Source organism: Columba livia, chromosome 10 (assembly GCF_036013475.1).
Source record: "Columba livia isolate bColLiv1 breed racing homer chromosome 10, bColLiv1.pat.W.v2, whole genome shotgun sequence".
Classification (NCBI taxonomy): Eukaryota; Metazoa; Chordata; class Aves; order Columbiformes; family Columbidae; genus Columba; species Columba livia.
This window is the reverse complement of record NC_088611.1, coordinates 3,217,960-3,231,795: the sequence shown is the minus strand read 5'-3', so window position 1 is coordinate 3,231,795 and position 13,836 is coordinate 3,217,960. Positions and strand designations below refer to the sequence as shown.

Here is a 13,836-nt window from a genome sequence, read left to right as displayed (position 1 = left end):
CATCACTGGATTGGAAGGACCTTCCCAGCTCCCCCAGTGCCCCCCCTGCCATGAGCAGGGACATCTTCACCAGCTCAGGTTGCTCAGAGCCCCGTCCAGCCTGGCCTGGGATGTCTCCAGGGATGGTTCATCCACCACCTCTCTGGCCAACCTGGGCCAGGCTCTCACCACCCTCAGGGCCAACAATCCCTTCCTCATGGCCAGCCTCAATCTCCCTCCTTTAATTTAAAACCACCACCCCTTGTCCTGTCGTTACCTGCTGGGGAGAAGTGAGCGTCCAGCCTTTGCTGAGGACCACCATGAGAAACCTCCCACAAAGGCTGCGAGAATGGAGTTCATCGTCATCCTCTTTCTTTCCCAGAAATTGTGCAGCCAGCACAGGGCTTGCTGTTGGATGGCAACAGTAAGATCCAGAACACAAAAACACAGGAGGCCGAGAGCTGGTGGTATTTTCAGCCATTGGTTTTGGGGGAGATCACTCCCTCCTGTGCCTCAGTTATTCAGTTCTCTGGAACTCTGTACACAGGAAAACTGTTCATTTCTGCAGTGTCCACAGCTTATTTTCAAGCATTGTCTTGTACAGGTTTCCTCTTTTACAAACTTCAGGTTTCTTAACTAATTTTGACTTTAAAACCCTCTTTCTTCAACACGTCTTTCAATGCTTTTTTTTTTTTTGCATTGTACTCACCAGTTTTCCCTTCTTTTCCATTTCAGTCCTTCATTTCCCTTCAAGTGGCCCATTCACTTCAATTTTTAAACACACATTTTAATTCGGCATTTTGAAGACATGGGTGAAACTCAAATCACAAGCACCCATCAGATGCATAGGGCAGTGGCAGGAAATATGGTATCTCTGCAAATCTTATTCTGGAATGAGGCAATGTTTGCAGAGTGACAAGCAAAATACACTGAACAGGTGATTCCTACCAAACATGGTTAAATCATATTTGGATGCTCCTTCAGGCTTCCTTTCTCCACTTTTTCCCCAGCCCCAATGTTTGGTACAGTAACTTTCACCTTGTCCCAACCTCAAGGCCCAAAATGATTGCTGAAGTAGCAAGAATCTCATGAATGTAAATATTTGCTCAGGGTTAAGTTACCGAGAGAGAATTTCTGCTCAGAGCCTGCAAGCTCAAAGAGAAAGAACAAAAAGAGGCCAAGAGTTTAAGAAAACTGGAGCCCAGTGTTAAATTCCTTCATTATAGTCAGACACCTGCCTGCTTTTCAGAGGGCTAAAACAAACAGGAGAAATCTCCGGCACCCAAGCTATCTTTAGATATCTCTGGGACTAGCAGGCTCTTTGGACCTTTAGAAATCCAATTCTTTAATATGAAGGCTGGTGGCCTCCAAAAATCTCCATCCAGATTGCCACGATGACACACACAGATGTGGGGGCTGCTGTACGCTGCACCCAACTGCTCTGTCCATAGAGGTTGGGCTTCCAGTAACAGGCTGACGTCTCACCAGAGTCCAAAGTGTGTTTTAGCCTTTCACATTCATTAACCAGCTCAATGAGTACCATAAATTAACAGTAGAGGTAGGTACACTTAAAGCAATGGCCCAGTGCAGTTCAGCAACAGAATATTCAAAATGCTTGAGGAGAGAAAAATGGCAAATATAATGCAAAATTTATCCATTGAGCAGTCCAGCTTAAAAATACTGTCTCTGTGAAACTTCATTAAGATGAAGAATTTCTAAGAAGCGGCATTAAATCAGTCTCTGAAGAACAGGAGCACGGTGTGCAGAAGAAGGAAGATACGAAGGCAGAGATGAAGGTGAAGGGTCTAGAGAACAAGTCTTATGAGCAATGGCTGAGGGACCTGGGGGTTCAGCTGGAGAACAGGAGCTGAGGGGAGACCTTCTGATCTCTGAACTGCCTGAAAGGAGCTTGGAGCCAGGGGGGTCGGGCTCTGCTCCCCAGGAACAAGCGCCAGGAGCAGAGGAAACGGCCTCAAGTTGCCCAGGGGAGGTTGAGGTTGGATGTGGGGAACAATTTCTTCCCCAAAAGGCTGTGGGGCATTGGAACAGGCTGCCCAGGGGAGGGCTGGAGTCACCAGCCCTGGAGGGCTGGACAGACAGAGATGAGGTTCTTAGGGACATGGGGCAGTGCCAGGGGTGGGATAACAGTTGGTCTCGATGATTTTGAGGGTCTCTTCCAACCAAAATGGTGATATGCTATGATATCTGAAGGGTTATTTAGACATCCCAGCTCCAAGGTATGAACCTCAATCCTCTGTTAACGGATCTTCTGAAGGTGACGAGTTGATGAAATCACCTCTCTGAGCCCCAACTGGCCCCTGCGGGGAATCCTGCAGCAGAGGACTGAGGTTATGCTGTGTCAACAACCTCCTCGCCCCAACCTTCCTGCCCAGTTCCCCACCCAGCCCTCCCACAGCAGCTAAATCACTGGCTTTCTGCTCCACACCAGGGTCTTAAGACCGGCCAAATAATACGAGAAGTGCAACCAAGAAAACAAGGAAGCCGGTAATACCAATAAAGCCTGAAATACATAATTGCATTTCAGAGAAAGACAAAAATAGCACCCAAAGTCAGTGACGGCAGAAGAAAAAGCAGAGAGAACAGCATTTTGAGAGGTAGTGGTCAGGGACCACAGAAGCAACGTGCTTTAAATAATGCCTTTTAAACTCAGTAACTGAACCCTGAGAAGCCAGGTCACAACTGCACACCCTGGGTATTTCTGCTAGAAGTGCATGGTGACTAGTGCCAGAAAAAGCAATGGCCATACCAACGAGGGAAGGGAGACGAACGCGAGGCTGCCGCCCCATGTAGTGCCGCAGGGGAGGGCACCAGGCGCTAGCGTTTCTCCTCTGCGCTGGCTGGTACGGCATTTGCTCAGTGTCAAGGTAGAGCAAACACACAGCGCTTCAGTACCAGAAACCCCTAACGACAGCCAGCACAGATAAAGTGAAAAGCCACAAACTGTGAAATAAAATTCAAAGACCCATAAAGTTTTAAGACACAAAACGCAAATATAGTTATACAAAACCTTGCTTTCAGGAGATGGCTGTGGAACAGGAACGGCGTGAGTAGAGGGAGAGGCAAAAAGTTTCTCTGGAAGCACTTTGCAGTGTACCTCCACTATTGTTCCACCAACAAAGGCCTTCTCAGATTTCACTGCTCATAACCTCCAAACCAGCCAGAGTTTCGTGCCGGGACTGCCTGCCTTCCAATTACTGTATGCTCCAGAGAATGCACCGCTGATCCGAGAACATCTATTCCCAATTTCATGGTGGATTTTCACAGCGAAGGTCTGGGGTCCTGTGCTCGGGGGAGCCAGGTTTGGTGCTCAGTGGGGAGCTGGAAGGGGTTGGCAGAGGACAAGACAATGAGACCTGAGAGCTGGTGGTGGGGACACGGCTGGAGAGCGGCCACAGCAGGCGGGAACCACCCCAGGAGCTCAGAGATCCTCACAGCTTCTCTCTGCCCTCTCTCTCACTTGTACCTTAGGCTACCTCAAACTCTCTGTTTCTACATCTGAAAAACACACGTAGTTGTTGTTTTAGTTAAAGGGAACTTTCAACCCGTTTAGAGAATTTGGAACAAGAGACCTATTTTGCAAATGGTACCCATATTCATCATTATGCGAGAATCACAAACCAAGGTCTCTCAAGGGAAATGTTCATTTTCACATTAAAATTTGATAACACTGACAAAAATGAATACTGCAGTAGTTATTATTACTTTTAATCTCCCACACTGTTTACCCCACTCAGACCAGTTAACATCTACATAATCAATAGCTCATATCTCTAACACAGTATCTGTTACCAGTCCTGGGAGCTAGAAGTATTTATTACTTAGGCTTTACCAGCCACCTCTTTTAAACACTTTCAAATTGTCCAAGGTTTCATTATTTAGTAAATGAAAAACATTTTAAATGTTTACAAAACAGCTTGAAGAAGAAAATGAACCTTACTCAAAAGCATTTTACAAGTTTATAGCTTGAGTAGAACCCGGTGTACAGTCAGAGGGGAAACAAAGCATTAATCACATTGTTGCATTTGCACTCTCCATCCTTTCAATTCTCATATAAACCACTTGCTCACACTCACTAACCAAAGCAGGACCATTTGCAGATATTACTGATGTCTGATAATCTTAACAAGATCTCTAAAACTAAAAAAAAAAAAAACGGTACAATTTGAAAAAAATATCCATTCATTATTGTTGAGCTGGGTTGGTAGTGTTTTCACCACTGCAATGCAAACAATGCACAAGAGAAAAATCAGCACCTTGGATCCTGACTCCCCAGATCTCCCCCGGTGCCCCAGGGTCTGACAATGCGCTTCCACTGCTCCTGACCTAACACGGCGTTGCTCGTTCTGGAGCGTGCTACGGACACTCATCCCACACCAGAAGTCACGAGGACCATCACCACTCTATTTCAACTCCACCATTTTACTGGTTTGACGGTAACATCTTCTCTTGCATCTCTGAGACACTTTAAGACCAAATAAGCAAGTCCCAACCTCCTCACACCACCTCAGTTGATGTTTGGAGGACATCCGCAAGAACTCTGTGGCATTACTACACCACATTAGATTTCCCTAAGGAAAAGGCAACCTGCTATCAATCCCGTCGTTCTTCCCCATCTCTGTGGAAGATACCCGACAGGAATCATCTGTGCGTTTGGAAAGAGGCAGAGCTCCTCCGGGACAAAAGAGTCCTGGCTTCATTTTCAGCGAGAGTTTCAGACATACATTTAAATGCAGGGAGCTGCACCAAAGGGGACTGGACGAGGGCAATTCCAGCTCCATTCAAGATTGATTCGAGCCAGGACTACACAAGCAGGGCGCATTTGATCACAGTCATAAAAGCAAGCAACCTCATCCTCTACAAAGCTTCTGTTAGATCACCTACTCTAGGCGCTGGAACACTTAATACAGAAATAACTCTCACTGAAGGCTGCCACGGTCAACAAAACTACATAATCACACCCAGCGTGGGCTATGTATCTATCTACAGGCACCTAACACGAGAGCCCCAGGTCCTTCAATAACTAATGGACAGAGAGGCTGCTAACACTGGTATTCCAGCTCCTGCAGGCTCCATCCATGCGGGAGGACCCGTCTCCAAACTTAATGTACTAAAGATGGGTACCCGAGTAGTTCCGGAGCTCAGACTGTCTGCGTATCCCTGGATCCAGGACAGATGAGGAAACCCAGCTGCTCCGCAGCTCACCAGTATCTTTCCTGGCTCAATCCAACCTTTACCTACCTGAGCAGCAGGGTAGAGAACTTCCATTTTTTCTAAAATAAGGATGTATTTCTTGAAAACAAGGAATACCTTTAAACCTAATTTCATTTTTAGCATTTTCTCCACCTTTACTAAGGTAAGGAGCCATAAAAGATAAAGAACTGGGTGATAAATGAGCTAAATCAGGAATGGAACCAGCCTGCTTATTTCAGGGTAGGATTTTATAAACAAGCTCTGCTAGTTCTGAATATGAACTGTATAATTAAACCATCCTAACAGTACCGTGAAAACTAGCTTTCTACTAAAAATAAATTTCTTCAAAAGAATGTAAGAATACTTTTATCACTGTATTTGTCAGCATACATATTGCATTTACATTGTGCATACTCCTCCGCTTGGACAACAAAACCAGTTCTGGTCATTAACAATTGCCAATAGTCTCTTCTACTCCTCGGTGCTGCTGTGTATCAGGCACTGCAAGAAGTGGTTAGTCCCAGATTCTTTTACATTGCCATTTTCCTTTGTGCTAAAATTCCCTAAAGCTTGCACGAGAACTAGAGTATATCCCTTTAACATAGTTTAACCACTCCTAATATCTGGAATGGAAAATGTGACTTAGGTACTGAGGTTTATAAAGCAGCTACCATGTATGCAGCCAATCAGCCAATTTTCTAAACATGAATCTCATAAGCTTTTTTTCAAGGTTTTTTTTCTTTTTTGCATGAGAATGTGGGGCTTGCAAGAGACAGCCAGCTAAATGCAGCAGACCATTATAGCTCAGAGGTTTCCAATTTGCAACTAGAAATGGTTTACATTATAAGTACTAACAGCTCCAAAAGGTATTTAAAAAGGAGAGCGTGGAGAAAAACTTGGCATTTCATAAGTGCCTAAACACGGATTGGCAGGAAATAAATTTGATCTGTGCATTTAATAACAGCCTTACCAAAATAAGTGTTTAACAGAACTGGTTTATGTGGTTTTAGAAGAACTAAAAATACATTTACACGGCTTAGTGCCGTATTTACTGGAAGGTGCGGTCTCCAGCACTGTCAGGGGCGTCCGGGCCCGCACACACCCGAGTCCCGCGGGGCGAACCCGCAGCCGGCGCTGCCCGCGGGCGGACCGCAACATTCGGCAGCCCAGCCAGAGAGCTCGGGCCTAAAGAGGGCTGGGACCCGCTGACAATGGGTTCGCCTCAGACACGCCAGCTCGCTCATGGCGGGGGGAAAAAAGTTAAGCGTCGCCCGGGATCCGTTGAGGCGGCTCCGCTCCAGCCCGGCGGGGCAGCCCGATCCCCGCGGCCCCGGGCCGTGCCCGGCTCCCCGCGGGCGAGGGCGGGGGGAGGAGCGGGCAGAGCCCGGCAGGAGGGCCCTGGCGCCGGCAGCGCCCGCCGAGCGGCGAGGGGAGGTGTTGGGCGGCGGGGCCGCAGCACCGGGAGGGCCGCGCTGCCCCTCCGGCCCTCGCACACCTGGAGCGGGGCGGCCCGCGGACCCCACCCCGCCGGGACCCCCGCGCTCCCCGCGGCCCCTGCCCGCCCCAGCCTCCGCTGAGGAGAACGCTTGGCGGGCGAGCGCGGAGCTCGCACGGAAACCTCTCCCCGGGGGCGAGTGGGTCAGCGGACGTGCCGCCGCCGGGACAGCTCCCCGGGCGGGCGGCGGGGCCCAGCGCGGCGCGGGGGGCGCAGCCTTACCCTCCGGCTCCATCTGCTCCCGCCGCCGCGCTCCGGCGCTCCCCGAGCTGCAGCGAGTTGGGCCGGGCGGCGCGCCGGGCTGAGCGGTTACAAAGGCGGCCGCCGAGCGAGGGGGGTGGGTTTCCTCTCCCTCCCACTGCAGCTGCATCGCGCCATGAGGCGCCGCGAGCGGGACAAGGCGCCCCCAAAGGCGGCGGAGGCGGGAGCTGCTCCCGCCGCCGCTCGGGCCCGCGCCGCCCTCCCCTCCCCGGCCCGGCCCCGGCGGCCAGCGGGACACGGCGGGACGGACCGCGGCGGCTGCCGGGGGACCGGGTGCTGCCCCCGGCGCAGGGGCAGCGGGGAGAAGAGCACCCGCCCGGTCTGGCGCTTCCTCACGCCGGGAGGAGGGGGCCTCTGCAGGCCGCGGGGGCGGGGAGGGAGAGACCCCCCCTCCCGCCGCCTTCCCGCCGGCCGGGCGAGCGGCTCCGGGAAGGGACGTTCAGCGCCGGCGGAGCCGAGCCAAGAACGGCCCGTGCTGGCAGAGCCGCATCCCGCGCCTCGGCAAACCGGGCGGGCCCGGCCCGGGAGGAAGGGGCGCACGGGCCCCCGGACACCCACACGCCGCAGGGAGGTTCTCCCCTTTTCGGTGGTCAAGAAATACGAGGCGTCCCCAGAGCAAAGCCCCGAAATCCCATCAAGAGCAACAGACAGGGAGGCTTCAAGAGGCTACGGGGCTGCCACACCAGCTGTTGCCTTTGAAGCCAAACGCGGGGCATGTGGCCGAGGGCGCGTGTCCCAGGGCCGTGGGTGGCTCCCCAGGCCGCCATCCTCTCCCTCATGTACGTGTCAGAGCAATTCAGATACAAGCCCTGTTGTTTGGTCTCCTCAGACAACCCAACCTCTTCCCACCTGCCAGGAACCCACCCCAAGCCATAAGGTCTTCTTGAAAGATGCCCCCTGCCCCCCGGCTGTCTGCCTCGGCCAGGGAGCAGGACTCGCCAGGAGAACCGCGGTGGGACGCGGGACGATGCCATCTCTCCTTCCACAGAGGCTGTGCCGCAGCCAGGTGGAACCCTGCCTTTTCAGGTGAGCTACATGCTAAAAGAGAGCTTTCCGAGAGTTAAGATCTTCAGCTCCTCATTGCAAAGAGTAAATAATACTGAGCAAAACAAACGTATTAAGCTCAAAAGCATATACCAAGCAGTCTATCTTTGAAAGAACAAAACTGTGTAGAAATGTCTTCACAAAGGCATTTACCTTCAGGGAAAAAGTGCAAAATGGCAAATTCAAAAGTTAGCTACCTCAGGCTTTAGTCTATCGGTTTTATTACCCAGTAATTGGTCATTGCTCCTTATCTTTCCCCTGAAACATCCATCTTTGATGTAGGTCCCAATGTGGAAATACACCTTTGGGTAACTTCAGTAGTGTGGTGAAATGGAGTAACATTTTTGTAACGAAATTCATAAAATGCATTTATTTGGCACAATTATTCCAGAATAAAAGTGTTCTAGAGTAACACTATGAATAGATCTAGTTAAACTAGAGTAAGAAAGCAGATTTATCAGTAATGTACCAACCTGGATTTCTTGATATTACTTTCAAAATCCTACCTCAAAGCATTAATAGACATATACAAATTTAACATACGACCAACTGCTTTAGAGGTTAGACCCTGCATTTATTACTGTCCAAAATGGTTATAGCTCCCTAAAACTAGTCCCGTCCTTAGCACCATGAGGCCGGTCATCTCAGCAGATCTGAGTTTACCAACTATTGCTACATGGTTATCAGATGTAGCGGCTGTTCAGCAGCGGAAACAACGATTGCTATAAAATTACTCAGGTTCTTTTCTCTCAAGAAAGCCAGGTCCATGCTATAAAGTATAAAGCTGAGACAAAGCATTTAAGCATATTTGATACAGCATCAGAACACAAAATAATGTTATTTAAAAGGATCAGTTATGTCCTGTCCAATTCTTTCCCCACCCTCGCCAGCATTTTGATTTTTGGTTGCTGTTGTTTTTTTCTAGAGAATTAGAGCATTTTTTCATTGTAGATGCTCTCAACTCTTGCAGTCTTGGCATTTGCAGTGTTTAATGTGTATCTCTGACCAGAATCAGCTGAATAATTCTGGGGGAAGTTTACAATTTAAGCAAACGTTAAATTGCAGCCATTACGTTTGGCCAGCTAAGACTGTAGCAAAGGGCCAGTATAAGTTTCTCCACATCTAAGAATAAGCCATTTCTTCAACCAAAGTAAATAATTTGGAGTCAGAGAGCAGCTTCAGTAGATAAGCAACAAAGAAAAGAGGGGCTCTTTTTTGCAACTTTGCTAGGGATTTGACAGAATAAAAGCTACAGAGAGGTTAGGCTGACACTACCAACAGAAACCAAACCAGTGCAGATTGGGGGTTAGAACAGGAAGGTGTTTGCTGGGACACTGTTTCTGAACTGAGAGACACCCAATCTGTTAAAAGCATGAGGAGCAGAGTCTGGGATTGTGCTTTGAGGCACAGTTTATGACTCCTGAGTAAAAGCCCAGGACTCAGCCTTTGATTGAGTCGCAGGCTCTGGATCCATATCCAGCCCTTTCCTCCTAACCAGTCTTGGGCCCCCAGCTGTTTGCCTTTGGTGTCTCATGAAGGAATCATAATAAGAACAAGTCCGTCTTGCCAATGTTTCTCTTACTTCTGCCCTTCTCAGGCTTAATCTCGCAGAAGCCAAAACTTATTAAATGGAACAGAAACTGACTAGCAATCTTCTGCATTGAACTGGATCTTTCTGAGCACCTTAAGGTCTTGGTTTTATTATTTGCAAATGCAAATTACCCTTTGTACCCAGTACAATATGTTTCTTTAAGCTCTGAAGCACTGGGCAATGTCCATTGAATGTGGTCTTCATCGCGAGGTGTTTTTTATTGCTTTCAAACCCTTGGTGTCAAATGCATGTGTACACAAGAGTAACAGAAAAGGGTCACTAAATGCAAGGTAAGCAGTTAGTAAAGTTCACACAAATATGCATTCTTTCTCCCCCCCAAAAAGAAAAAAAGTTGCCTGTCATATCACATTAAAATGCTTTCTCAACTTATTCTCCCCCTTGTCAGGCTTTGCAGTTCAATAAGTAAAGATAAATCTAAAGAGGGTAAAAATAACCTCTATAGATTTAATGAGACATTGAGGACCAAGAAGCTCAGGCTTTGCAAATAGTTGGATTTTGTCTGACATGCTTTTCATGTACAAGATGCATGTTGTGTCCTCTTCCGGATGATGTAATCCTCAGGGTGACCCTCATGTGCTTTTGCCATCATATGACACTCTACTGAATATACAAAGTTCCTTTGTGTACAGAGCACTTATTTATAACTCTCAGAAGTTTGATCAGACCTTTTTTTTTGGTCCTTTCTGAAGAGACTACTTTTGATTTGAAGATGAAGACTTGAAGGTTACTGTAAAAGTCTTTTGAGAATTTACGCAACCTCATTTCTGTGAATTTGAAACTGAGCCTTTTCAACTGCAGAGAAAGAAGTACTGCTTTATGTCTCATTAACAATGAGATTAAACCAGCAATTGCAATCAAAAGTAAAATTTTATGGCAGCACTGAAACGGATTCTGTTGCTTTCACTTTTCATTTGCAAAAAAAAATGTGGGAAAAAGTGATTCATTAAAGGTAGCTTGCAAGGGGAAATATTTTTAAGCTGAAATCCTACTGAGGTAAGGTTTGGGGTTTTTTAATGATACCTTAGGCAAAAGCAAGTTTATCCCATATTCACCAACACCAGTGGCAAGAACAGCCAGGAATCCAGAGGAAAAAAGCACAGAAGAACAGACAGAGAAAAACAAGGAACTGCAGGTAAAAGTAAACCCGTCCTCAACTCAGGACACAAGTCCTGCAGCAGCTTTCATGCTCTGGCATAAGATCTTTACAGCAGAGTGGAATAGTCTGTATTTTATCCCCACTTCATGAAGGAGGTGAACTTCAATATTTATTAGGGCTTGTGTTCTGAATCACTGTTAATTCTCCTTAACAATGAGGCATTTCAAATCCTGGTCTTTCTAATTTCGCTGTTATTCTTTGTACACCGGCCTAACAGTTTGGTCATACAAATTGATTCAGATCTTAAGGTCATATACATCAAAGTTGTTATCTGGACTGCCTGAAAGCACAAGTAGGTCCATACCACAGATAATGGATGTTCGGAGTGTGTCACCTCTTTCCAGAGCCGGATCTTCCCAACAAATGTTCTTCTTGGAGTCCCCAAGTTGGGCAGCAGAGCCATTCATCTTTTAAATGCTGGGGAAAACTGTTGCTCTTACTTCATAAATGTAAGGATGGTGGATCCACTTCCCTCTATGTGTCTGGTGTAAAATGAGAGTACCACCCTAGATCATCAGGGGACCCTGACCAGAACACCTGATGTGCGGCTCTCCGCACGCACCGGAGAGGATGATGAGGACGAGTTACCGACCCCCCCAGCTCGAAGCCAGCGCGTGTGGCAGCCGGCAGACTCCTGATCTCTCAGTGAGTGCCTCTGTTTGCTGGTCACAACCACAATACCCAGGCTGGACTTGCGACAGAACACAGTAGTGTTACAGAAACCTCTGCGCATACATTAGATTCTGTTTACTGCAGGTTTGCATTTCTATTTTTAGGTTGCTGAAAGCCGTGGGCTTGTCAGATGCATATATTCATCTGCAAAACTGGGGATGAACTCAGTGACCCAGAAAGTCCCTTCAGCTCCCATGTTTGTAATTTATTTTGTGTCACATTATAAAGTAAATGAGGAGTTACACCTTGTCACCGTTCGATTAAACATTTCCAAACAACACTGACTTTCATTCTACCTTCAAAAACAAGATATTCTTTATGAATTGAATCATCTGACATGGCACAGATGCACTGAGGGTGATATTTTTCAAAAGCAATGTCTTCCAGGAACACAAACTCCATTATTCAAAAGGAAAGGGACAGAGGTACCCAAATGCTCTTAGTGTTGAGGGGGATTTACGTTGAGCCTTTTCAGAAATTATTATTTAAATATTTGAATAACATAAAGGGCATTGTAGATTTTATCCCAAAGTTTTCAGTAACCTAAAGTCAGACAAACTGGGATTCTGTCAGTTTGTTGCTTTGATTAGAGAAGTACCAAACCTGGAACCTCTGTCAAACAACAGGGGGAAATACTGGTTCTCTGGGCACCATCAGATGATAAACTAACTCCAGCTTTGGCCTGAAAGAGGCTAGAAATGGTGACTCTTAAGACACGCCACAGTGGTCTGGCAGACACAACCTTTAACTTTTAACTCTCTAGAATTATGGCACTTGGTTTTTGTCATCCTGGTCACTGTTAATCTGGGTTCAGAAACAACCACTGACTTATTTTGAATTTTGATAAAGACATTCTCATCTCTTTTTTATGTTACTCTACATACATCACATAAGTTATGTAATTATTCCATGACTTATGGATGACCCCACTAATCAGTTGAAGTCAAAATATTTAGTTATCTTCTTTACTCAGAAAAAAAAACAGCAAAATGGTTAGTACAATATTTATGTAACCTATAACTGAATAATCCAGAAAACCAACATATATTCTTTAAAAATAGATTCTCTTTGACTCTTCGTGGAACTACTAAGAGGTTCTCATATGATAACATTCTTGAATGATCATTTATACAAGTTTCAAACCAGTGATCACCCATTGCTCTCATTGCGGACCCACTCCACGTGTCATCAGGATCCCAGTGAACGCAATACCCACAAGAATTACCCACAACTTGCTCCTGCAGCCCCCCAAGCTGCCCTTACAACCACAACTTCATATGGTGATAATTCCAGTTCTGCCCAGCCCATGGTTGGGCTTAGCTAAGCTTAGCTAAGGCACAGATCAGAGTGGGGACGATGCTCCTGCCCTGCAATGATGTGCAGGTTTTGTGTCACATGGAGGATCTTGTGCTGCCCCTGTCCCCAGGAAAGCAGGGAATACATCTGATTTATTAAAGCACAGTCAGTTTGCATCTCCTGTCTTCAAGGAGCCAAATGGCCAAGACTCTCACTGAATCTGTTGGGCAGGCTGAATCAGCATAAGCATCTTGTGTGACCTCTTCAAAACCAGTTTTAAAAGTATAACTCGGTTTATGTACTTGCATAAAGCCCAAACTTCCTTGAAAGTGGAATCTGCAAGCGGCTTTTTAGCCAAAGGACGTTTATTTCTAGATCTTTGTCTACTGAATTATATAGCAGGTGTAATTTTTACCTCGTGCTTACATTTTGGATATACCTAATAGACAAGAGATGTTAGACTATCTGTTTTTCTTCCTACCTGTACTTTTTTAGATGTCACTGTAATGAGAATAGGCAAGCTTTAATTAGCATGGTCTTAACTAGGGATCTGTTTGTGAAGCTTGAATACACCAGCTATTCTACCACATTACTCTTGAGGGAAAAAGTAGAATTGAAGATGAACTACAGACCCAAGAATGGAGTTTCTGGTGGAGTTTCTTTAAACCTCTGAGAGAAATCAAGTCTTTTGTGGAGCACTACAGGGCTTTGTTTGCTGATTGAATAATGGAATTGCTAACTACTTTTGATGTAGCAGGTCCATCTGTTGAGAACTGACACTGCTTTTAGCAGCTGTGCCACTGGAATTAATTACTGTGGTTTCTACATTAGCACCAGGCAGCAAAACTTCATAAACTAATGTAACGAAATGAGGTTTTCATTTTGATAGTTAGGATTCAGTCACCTAGGCCTTGAATTTGCTCAGCTTCGCTTTCCTGCCCATTATTATTAATGACTGAGTAGCCTATCTCAGACTTTTCTCCACCGGTGTCCGGAAAGGAACAAAACACATTTGTGTGTAAATCCTTTCTGCCAAAGAGAGAAAGACTGAACCGCTAAAAACAGAAAACGTGGCAGCGTTAGTGCAAGCCATTAAATTTATGTCCTTTT

General features: G+C 46.5%; 1 protein-coding gene across 6 annotated transcripts in view; it reads right to left on the bottom strand.

The window, feature by feature from the left end:
* Window positions 1-7,286, bottom strand: part of FGD3 (FYVE, RhoGEF and PH domain containing 3) — a 107,494-nt gene extending 100,208 nt beyond the window's left edge. For 2 of the 6 annotated variants that reach the window (XM_065074937.1, XM_065074938.1), the window contains exon 1: window positions 6,908-7,152. In XM_065074937.1, coding sequence (XP_064931009.1) covers window positions 6,908-7,055 — 148 coding nt within the window. In that variant the 5' untranslated portion in view covers window positions 7,056-7,152. Of the gene's footprint in view, window positions 1-3,007; window positions 3,111-6,907 lie in introns of those variants that run through there. The other 4 variants (XM_065074934.1, XM_065074940.1, XM_065074941.1 and 1 more) reach the window with 3 other exon arrangements.
* Window positions 7,287-13,836: the final 6,550 nt, after the last annotated feature.